This window comes from Indicator indicator, chromosome 31, assembly GCF_027791375.1.
Source record: "Indicator indicator isolate 239-I01 chromosome 31, UM_Iind_1.1, whole genome shotgun sequence".
Taxonomy (NCBI): domain Eukaryota; kingdom Metazoa; phylum Chordata; class Aves; order Piciformes; family Indicatoridae; genus Indicator; species Indicator indicator.
The window spans coordinates 4,128,136-4,138,761 of NC_072040.1; the positions used below are offsets into that span (position 1 = coordinate 4,128,136).

Consider the following 10,626-nt stretch of genomic DNA (forward strand, 5'->3'; position numbering starts at 1 on the left):
CCCTCTGCACAGCACAGACTGCTCTGCTGCTTCTCTTGGGGGTGTATTCCACCTCGAACACCCTGAAAACAAAACAGGAGAATGTTCTGCTTGTCCCTCACTGCCCTACAAACAAACCAGGAAAATATTCTACTAGTACCTCAGTACATCGAATCTGGTGTCGCCCCAGTCCCCTTTTTGCTTACTGTGACACATTTCTGTATCACCTAGGCTGCTTTTAAAAACCTACCCCATTAGTTTGCTCTTTCAGTGTATTAACTAACACTTAATATACAGTGTTGCAGCTGATCTGATGTTTTTGTGCTTGCAAAGGTCGTGCTGGACCCTTCGTCTTTTTCGTCTAGAAACCCGAGCACAACGGCCCGCAGCAGATGCGATCCTCACACATAAACAGCAGTTCCGCTTTGTCTGTGTTTTTGCCTTTTTACTTTAAGGTGGGGGAGAAGGAAAGCCGAAGGAGCTTCTTGTTATTCTTATTTTTACCCCGAGAAGTGCCTTTCCTTCCATTTAACTAAGAACGCCTTTCAGAGCCCTTGCTTAGACCTTCTTCCAAAGCAAGCAGTTAAGCACAGCGGCGAAACCGGGCTGCCGGCCCCGCTCCTGCAGCTGGCACCGCGTACCCTCGTTCGCCACCCCTCACAACCCCAGGGAAGCTGCTTCGAGATAGAGTAGGGGGTTAGGGTCCGCTCCCAAAACCCACTTCAGCCCCGCCGCTCCTCACCTCCCGGCCGCGGCAGGCAGGGAGCAACAACGCGCAGGGAGCGGCGGAAGGCAGGGAGCAACAACGCGCAAGGAGCAGCGGAAGGCAGGGAGCAACAACGCGCAAGGAGCAGCGGCCGGCGCGTCCTACCCCTACGGTTGCCAAGGCAACCGCGCGACAAGGGCCGGGGCGGCCCCGCCCGAGGGCGCCAGCGATACGCCTGCGCACTGGGGCCGGCAGCGGCGCGCCCGGCGCCATCTTGGGCGTCAGTGGCCTCATGCACGAAAGTGGTGGGCAGGGTGTGGAGAGGCCAGCAAAGGGCCACTGAGGTGCTGAGAGAACTGGAGCATCTTTGTGCGGAGGAAAAGGCTGAGAGCCGTGGCAATGCTTAGCTTGGAGAAGAGGGGGGAAGGGATCTTTAGTGCTCACCAGTAACCAAAGGGCAAGAGGACGGAGCCAGACTGCTCTTCTGTGTTTGCTAGTGGCAGCTCGTGGGGCAAGCGAGCAGAAACTGAAACGCAGGAGATATTTTTTCATTGTGAGGGCGACCAAGCACTGGCAGAGGCTGACTAGAGAGGATGTGGATGCTCCAGGCCTGGAGATCTTCAAAAGCTGCCTGGAGATTGCAGTCCTGGGCAGCCTGCTGAGGTGTCCCAGCATGTGTGGCTGCATCGGACCAAATAACTTGCAGTAGTCCCTTCCCACCTCCACCATTCTGTGAGTCCATCCGTTAAGCATATTAATAACTTGCTGAAGTCAATAAAAGTTTACATTATGTGCTTGGTGTGTTGGAACATGAAGGTGCATCAGCTGGTCAGTGACAAAATATGTTGGTCCTGGTGAAAACAAATAAGGACTTTATTTCTCTTAAGGACAAACACAAGCAGGTATGTATGTTCCACTTTGACCTTTGTTAGAAATGCATACAAGTTATAGAGAGTCCCAGCTTTCCAGCCTCTAATTTCCTATATCATTCTCTCTGAGGATACCAAGATTATAAATGTCTTTTATTCCTGTGGTGGAGTCCAAAGCGAGCATGCCCTGGAGCTGCTTGTTCTGGGAAATGTTTCTGCAAAGCAAGCCTGGTAATATTCTGAAAGTTAATTTTGGACTTAAGTTTGGTCTCCCTCATGGCTGTAGATTCTGCAGGTGCCTAGGGCTGCCTGTTAGTAATATGATTTATCAAGGCAGAAAGAGCTCTGAGAAGTTTCAGAGAGAATATTTATTAAGATTGGAAACAGGATTCTCATCTGGTGGCACAGAGTATATGAAACAATCATCCGTGTACTCCCCAGGATGGCAGTAATTTGGCTGAGTGCAAAAAGTCCTTGTCTGGTTAAAAGCTTTTGGACATACTTGTGTAAAGTCCTGGACGTGTCTGTTTCTTACAGTTCCAGATTGTGAGATGAAACTGAGATTTACATCTAAGGACAAAGAACAACTGAAGAGCCTCCCTTGCTTAAGCAGTGGCCTGCATTTTACATCAAGCTGTTTCTGTGTGTGTATATTGTGTGTGTGGGGGTGTCATGTAATGAGCAAGACAAATACCCTTAGAAAATACTTACACTTGTAGCTGTGAAACATTGAATCCAAGCCTAACCATTTCTGACACTTTTTCGGGGCCAGCTTTCAAACTTTTTATTCGGTCAGACCTATCTTTTTTTTTTTTTTTTTTGGTGACTAGACAGCTCTTTAAAATGCAATCAGCACAGTTGCTTCAGTGGAGTTGTTTTAATGTGAAAAATGGCTAAAAAGATTATTTCTACTGAGTTTCAATCTGTTTGGGTTTGGATGTTTCTAGAGGCAGCCGATACACTGTTCTCAGAAACAGAGGGCAGAGCAAACAGGGCTTCGATTTCAGTAAACCTGCAGAGAGCTGGAGTGAAATGTGAAAAACTGAAGCTCTGGTTGTGTGACGTTTTCAGCCTGGTTTAATGACCTGGTGCTCATCCTCTCTTGCAGTCTCTGCCTCTGTACACTGCATAGTAACTTCTAACCCCATCAAACAATACAGTGAGGGAATGCAACTGGTCTTCAACTGGAGAAGAATGTTCAGATGGTTGTAATTACCAAAGAGTGTTTGCCATTAGATGCAGGCACATAAATTAATTTCCTTTTGTAACGAAGGAATACACAAGCCCTGAGGAAATTGGGTCTAAAGCAAACAGAGACTCACAGAGGAAATGATGGACAAATTACATAGGAGTTGAATGCATATTTCAGTTGAAAATGAAGAGTTCCTAAAGCAATATATTTATAATCCCCTCAAAGGGCTCAGGCATTTCCTATCCCTGATGGTCCAAACAAACTATGCAAAACAGAGCAAACATTCTCTGCTAACAGCACTGTTAAGGATGTTTGTGGAAGGTGCCAGTGCCTGACAAGTTGGAGATGGTGGAGATAGCAATGACCTCCAGTGCACAGAAATGCTAGTGCTTGTGTAGCCTTTTTCATCTGTCTTTTTAAAAGGCTGATGATTGAGATTATTATTTCACAGAGGAAAACAGATACCAGCTCTGGCAAAACTGCCTTGCTGAGGTTTATTCACTCCTGGCTTGTGGAAAGTCAGGAAGAAACCCCAGTCCTCTGGAGATGCAGTCCTGTGACCTTTCCACTGGACCATGCTACTTCCCAGAATACTGTAGCTTTCAGAAAGCCCTATATGGAGCAATTTTTCATAATTAAACCAAACATCACAGTGAATATTTCATGTGGAGAAGTTTCATCTGAGGGTCAAAATTAACTTGCCTAAATTACACATTTCTTCATGGATATTATTCCTAGGCTCTGAAAAGGAAAACTACAGCTCATAAAAAATGCACCCTGAGGAACAAGATACTTCATTAATTCCTTAAAGGTCCAGCATAATTGTTTTTAACTCCAGAAAAATCCTTCAGCTAACTGGAGAGTCTGATAGCAGTGCTTTGAGGCTTGACACAAGGAAAAAAAAAAACAACTTTGTGCATGCAATCAATCTTAGGTGTTATCACCCCATATTTAATCATTTTCATCTCGTGGGACTAGTGCCCTTAAAATGATAGAAACTTAACTCAGTCATGTTTAAATTTTGTCTGGTTTTGTACTTTGGAAAGTAGCTATTATTTTCTCTTAAATCTAGTTTATGGTATGATGCACAACATCTTTTACACTGGGCTTTCAAGAACCACTTTAAATATTGTGTATAAACATGAGTGTAATAAGCACACAGCTTGGAGAACCCAATTCTGAATGGGACTTTTGGGGCCACAGCAATCACCTCAAGTGCCAGGAAGCACTAAACAGGATAAGGTATAAAAATATCCCAAACCAGATGCAGTTAAAGCTTTATAAATGCACAAGTTACAGAAGTGCAAGAAAATGAAGCTTTATTTACTGACTAGCAGGTCTGGAAGAGCTCATTCCATTCAGTCTGAGCTGGTGTGCACACAGTGCCACTGAGGCTTGCAAGGAGAGCAAAGAGTCCCTTGTAAAACAGGATCTGAGCAGACATAGTGTGGGGTGAGGGCAGTCCCAGGCAATACCAGAGACAGTGAACAGAGCTTTGTAGCCAGCTCACAGCTGCCTGCTGGTCCTGTACCAGAATCAAAGATGTAGGAAAAGTTGATGGGCAAGTTCCCCATGAGCCAGCAGTGTGCTCCTGTGGCCAAGGCAAATGTCTCCTGGGGTGTATTAAGAAGAGTGATCAGCAGGTCAAGGAAGGTTCTCCTCTCACTCTGCTCTGCCCTAGTGAGGCCACATCTGGAGTACTGGGTCTAGTTCTGGGCTTCCCAGTTCAAGAGACACAGGGAACTACTGCTGGGTGCTTAGGTTCTGTGCCTGCTTGCACAGAAATGTATTGCTGCCATTTCCAAGGAAATCCACAGCTTTGGCTGTTAACATCCCACAGCTTGCTTCTGCCTTCCTCACCACTGCCCTGCTGGAAGAGGCTCAGAATCGCTCTGAAAATCTGCACATCTGATATCATCTCAACTTTACTGTCTCCAGTTATTTTCTTATGCTTAGATGCTGCTGCTTTCAAACTTTGGATGAATGTCTGCTTCAGGGTGTCTGCATTTCCCTGCTGAGTGACAACTTGCCATGTGTAACCTGCATCTGAGCTGGGGTCTGTGTGGACGAAAAGCCCCCAGGGAGTAACTGCTATTAAAATTCCAAGACCAAAACAGAACCAAACCCCACATAAAGGCAGAGTTAAGTTTGAGAAGGATTTTCAGTTCCTTAAGGTGCAAAGTGTAATGGCATCTCATCTAAAGCATAAATGATCCCCAAAGTAAACATTCCCGAAACTACAGGAAACTCAGGATTAGGGCTAAAAACTTGAAAGAAGCCCAAACATCTTGAATTATTGAAATACAGCCCTGCAGCAGCACCAGCTTCTAAGCCAGCAGCCCATTTGAGAGATAGTAATTATTTATTTTGTCCTTCTGCATGCAGCAAGTGACTGTGACAAGAAATAGGAATTAAGCAGGAGGAAAATAATGCTACAGAACCATAATATTCATTTCACTACAGAGGTGGTTGTTACCTAAATATCAAATGTCTGACACCAGTGTGAAGCTACAAGCAAAATACTGCTGCACCATGCAGGAATGTTGCATTGCTATGAGAAGAAACCAGTTCTGATTGGACTACAGAGTCAGGAAAAGCTCCATTAGCTTTAGTAACTTGTTAACAGATAATTAAAGGGGATTTCAGCTCTTAGAATTAAAGACAGAAATAAAATTCTGAGTAACAACAGCTCATGCTGCAGAGGGTCCCTTTCAGATGGGAGGACACAGGACTCCTCTGCAGAACACCAAAAATAAGAATAAAGGGAGAAGCAGCTTTCCCAAAAAATGCAAGGCCCAAAGCACTCACTTTCCAAATGGTTTTATTGCAGTTGGACATTGGAGATAAATACTGAAGAGCAAAAGCCAGTGAGTGACATTTCATTTTCTTTTGGAACAACTCTCTGAACTGGTTGTGTTCTATGATAAAGAACAAAAGGCTGCACTACACTTGAGAACATTCTGGCCTTTAAAACCAGTCGGACAGGTGGGGAATATTAAAGGACTACAAATTACATGAATAATTTTCCACTCCAGCTTCATTTCCCAAATTGAACAAGTCCAGGCGAAGAAATTCATGACTTCTGCCTTGGAGATCCATACCACCTGGTGATGCACTTCAAGCTATATTAATTTGATTAAAAAGTTTATCCTTAATAACCTGAGACATCAGTCCGTGGATAGCTTCTATGGTGGTCTTGCAGCTGAAAAACAAGCAGAAAGTCAAGGTTGGCCAAACCCTGAACTGTCATTTAATCTGAAGATACTCAGCTGGGCTGGAAGTTCAGGGTGCCCATAACCCCATGAATCTTAGCAACTGTCCAGAGAGAAGAGGAGAAGTCACACAGAGCAATTTAGCCATGGTTGCCAATTGCTTTTTGTTACTTAAAAGGTAAAGTGAGGAGCACCATACACCGAAACCAGTGCCAGAAAATGCTTTGTCTGGCAGTTCAGGACACAGTAGAGAGTGAGCAATGTGGACATCTGAACCAAAGAAAAATCAACCAAAGTCCTGGGGAATGGGCTGGATGATGAATTGTAGCAAGGATTCTTTGTTTATTAAACTAGAGATGAGTTTATTGCAGAAACAAAGATTCTCAAGCCTTTCTAAAGGGAAAGTTTTCTGAGATTTTTCAGAAGCACCCAGTGACATCTGGAGTCCCATTCCTATCTCTAATCATTCTCATCTATAACATTGGGAGGTTACAATTAAAGGCAGGATAAAAGTTGAAAACACCACTTTTCAGTGGGAAGGAGACACCTGTGTGTTATCTTACCTGTCTCTTGTGGCTTTTGCAAGCTTGTCTTCTGATTTCTTATCGTGAGTCTCTAAACCCAGCATGAAACTGCCCCTTCCAAGCTGAGCTTCTGACTGCTCCAGTTTTTCAGACAAATCAAAGACCTGACCAGTGGTGTAGTCAGCATTCTTGGGAGAAAGAAGGCAGCACACATTCAGCTCTAAGCGATAAAATTCAGGCAGTGTACTCAAAATGTGAGAAGAGCTTTTAAGATACTGCAGATATTAGGACAGTGTTGTTGGGTGGTTCTGACCATGCAAAAGATTCACAGTGGACTTCTGCAGAAGGAAGGTTTTGCTGCTGAGCTGTTGCACTGAAGGTCTACCTGCAGTGTTTCTGTTGCAAGCTCTTTTGAACAGTGCCCAGGGAGCATTTCTAGGTCAGAGCACCCCTGGTACTTACCGTCAGCAAGCTGGAGGAGCTCAGAGTGTTCACCCAGTACTTGTTCCACAGAAGCTCCAGCAGTTTACGATCCAGAGATGACTTGAAGTAGGAGACTTCTAAAGCATAATACCTTTAAAAACAAACATGCAAACCAAGTAAGCTTCCATCTGAATCTGTTATTTGGCTGTGACACCTAAAGTGTCATCCAAAATCAACAGCGCTAAAGCCACAGAGAACTTCAGGAGTTCGCACACTCCAAGAAATACACTTTTCTGTCCTGAGTCACTCACCTGGACACTGCAATCAAGGACTTGTGCTGGAGTTACTTACTGTTTACAGTGCACACCAAAGTCTTCTATTTTATTAAGTGGAATAGTCTGGTATTCAGAGGGACCTTCATCAGGAGGTTTATAGCCCTAAAAAAATTCAAAAGCGGGCAGAGATGACACAGTAATTTGGGGACCTTTTAAAATGCCTAAGTTCTTTGAAAGCACTTCACAAAAGTTCTAAGTTCTGCAAGGAGCAAGTTGAGCAGAGCTGAGATAGTTCACACAGGATGGCAAACTGTGATTAGATCAAAGAGCAAGCTGTTTCTGAGACATTCTCCTACCTATTCTTGGAAACTGTTTTGTCTTTTGAGGGAAGATAGGAGGCGTGAGGGAAGAAACATCCCCTGGATGCATCCTAGGGATAAAACTAAAACTTCAGTTAGCCAAAGTGGTGCTACTCAGCTACTGACAAGGCAAGAGTTGCACAGAGACCACTGTGAGGATACCCTAAAACTACCCTTGTAACATGCATCTTCTAGACACCATTTGGTTTCAGGTGCAGGATTTTCCCTGCTCAGAATTTTGAAGGAATCTATGAAGTGGTTTTGCCTACAGAAGCCAATCCTGAATCACCAACTTTAAGATCTCTTGTACGTTTGCCAACACAAAAGTAATGCTTGCAACTGGGAACCCCTCAGGAACATTTTTGCTGATTATAGTTTTCCTGGACATTGGCCTGAAGTTCTCAATGAGTAACTGGAACTTTGTAGGATATACCTGAATTTAATTAGATTGATTTTGATGAATGCTGCCTACAGCTTTGTTCATTAAAAATGGTGATATGGAGCTGTGCAATTTTAGCACAGCTCCACTCTCCAGATCGAACACTGTCAAAAAGTAATGAAAAACAAACTAGAAGTCAAGCTTTGTAAACATAATCAATAGCCAAAGACAGGCAATAACAGTGTATCAGCAGGGCTGGCTTTCAGCATGAAGGATGAGGCACAGCAGAGATCAAACTGGCAGATGGTCGAACTGCAGCAATCTCAAACAAGACATAGATTGGCTCTAAAGACAGTTCAGTCATCACACACTAGAATGTTAACTACTTACCTTAGGGTATGTCCTAAATGCTCCAAGATTGACTTTTCCTGCAGATATTGTTCTTGTTGGATCGATCTGTAGGGAGAGAGGCAGTGCTTATGATTATCTGCATTTTAGTAATTGTTAGAGAATTAAATTAACTTTGAGAGAACATGTGGACCTCACGCTTCCCTCATGCGGCACACACACTGCTGGAATGTTAATAGACAGAAATCTAAACCTTATTCCCTATGTGATGATCTCAAAGATCTCTTCCTACCTTGACAGTTCTATGACTCTATATAATTTGCTTTGCAGCTTTGTCAACCATCAGCCCGTACTTACCACCACTGCTACAAAGGGTTCCTGGAATTGCTGGTTGAGCATCTGGGTGCTGACGTCGATGCCAGAGAGCCAGCAGCCGTAGCCGGGGTGGCTGTGGTACCAGCCGATGGCGTTTTCCAGCCGCCCGACCTAAGAGCAGTAAAACCAAACAGACCCCGAGTTAATCCCCGTTCGAGGGGCTCAACTGCCCTCTGCGGGGCCCTCCAGCCTACTGCAGCGCCGGGAGAGGCTACAAACCCACAGGGCGGCTCGCTCACTCTACATTCTAACCACACCCCTTGCTTTGCCAGACTGTTTCCTAGCAGCTGTACAGTCTAGTCTCAGGAGCCTCTGCTACAGAGCAGAGAACCTGAGGGAGCCAGGAGCAACTTGTTGACAGCTGAGGTACAGAGGAGATTGCACAAAGTGAGCTGGTCAGGAAGCTGGGGCTGCTCTTCAGTGTGGAGTGGATGTGACACAAGCACATCAAATCTCCCCTGGTGTATGGTATGTCAGTGGAGAACCAGTGTTAATGAGTACTGCAACACATCGCACAAGCATCCAGAGAGACTATCACTAAGTTTAAAACAGCTTCAAAGAGGCATGGTTTCAAGCAATGACAGAAATTATCTTCAGAGCATGCTGTGACAGCCAAAAGATGGATTCCTGACATTTTTAGGATCAGACAAAGAGACTAGGAGTTTCCAAATAGTACCCCCAACTCTCTCTACAAATGCTGGGAGAAAACAATCAAAACAAGCACCCATCACACCTGATTTTATAATCCTTGCTCAGGAACTGCTTACTGGCTGCTCCACACTGTACTTTTCGTATGACCCTGCACGCCACTTAACAGAGATGGATGCATCCACTGCTTGCTTCTGCCAAGTACTGAATGTGTCAGGAAGGTTAAAAAAACACCTCCCCTCCTTGTTTCATCTGCAAGGAACCTGCAGCCACAGAAGTACTTCTTGAGCAATGTAAATTGTTTATACAGGTGAATTCGGTATTTGATGGCCTATGTGAGATGTAGAAATGTACGGGTGAAAATGTTTACAGGGCTCTGAGTTTTTTACTGCTAACTCTCCTGGTGTTGCTGGGACAGAATCCTGGGCCAGACATTTTGCAACCTGCAATCAGTGAGGGCAGCTGAGCTGAACTGGCTTCAGGTGAATCCCATCCCATAAAAATTACCCTCAGTATAAAGGGGGAAGAAAAAGTTTAGTGAAGGTAGAGCTTCTCCTGATTCTGTTGTTTCTAAGGACTACCTTCCTGATTATTGTGACTGCTGTACTTTTACTGGGCTGAAGACAACTTTAGATACTTGATAATGGGGTGAGTTTGTTTTTTCAAATCCGTTTCTGTTGCAACCCCGGGGTCTCCTCTCCTTTTCCTGCTCCCCTTCTTTGCTGAGCAGGTATCATGGGGTGATGGAGCTACTGCTGCAGGTTAGGTGCAGACAAGGACTGAACGTGTTACTGTGTGATGGGCTGAGGTGGTCCACAGCCACACCACGGCGAGTCAGTCTCCCACCTCCTCACCTGCTTTGCGTTCTCGATGTAGGCAGCCATGTACTCATAGGCGGCTGCCTGCGCGTTGACGCGAGTCTCGGTGCCCTCCACCGGCAAAGCGAAGCTGTCCATGATGATCATGGTTTCCCCGTCCACCTTGCCCAGCATGAGCCCCATCACCTCCAGGTTGCCCCCTGACCGGGCGTGCATCACCATCTTCAGGAGGGCCAGCGCCGAGATCTTGCAGTACTTGAAGTAATGGTGGCTGCCGGGAAGAGGCGGCGGGAGCCATCAGGGCCCGCTCCGCAGGCCCTCCCCGCCCGCCCTCCAGCCGCCCGGCCCCGCTCTCACTCACTCTTTGGTCCAGGGCTTGGCCGCCAAGATCTCCTGCTGTTGTTTGCGATCGTACTTGTAGATCTCGTCGATGCTCTGCGCCTCCTGCATGTTGTTGGCCAGCTCCCACGTCTTCTGTGCCATGCTGCTGCCGGAGGCGCCGCTCCCCGCCGCCGCCAT

At 45.6% G+C, this 10,626-nt stretch overlaps 1 protein-coding gene across 1 annotated transcript; it reads right to left on the bottom strand.

Annotated features, from left to right (window-relative positions):
* Positions 1-5,558: 5,558 nt before the first annotated feature.
* COPS5 (COP9 signalosome subunit 5) lies at positions 5,559-10,626 on the bottom strand. The gene is made up of 8 exons (XM_054394610.1): positions 10,469-10,626; positions 10,144-10,378; positions 8,624-8,752; positions 8,309-8,374; positions 7,257-7,342; positions 6,945-7,056; positions 6,522-6,670; positions 5,559-5,948 (listed from the first exon to the last, which is right to left on the bottom strand). Exons 1-8 carry the CDS (start codon positions 10,624-10,626, stop codon positions 5,864-5,866), a joined length of 1,020 nt encoding a protein of 339 aa, XP_054250585.1. The 3' UTR covers positions 5,559-5,863.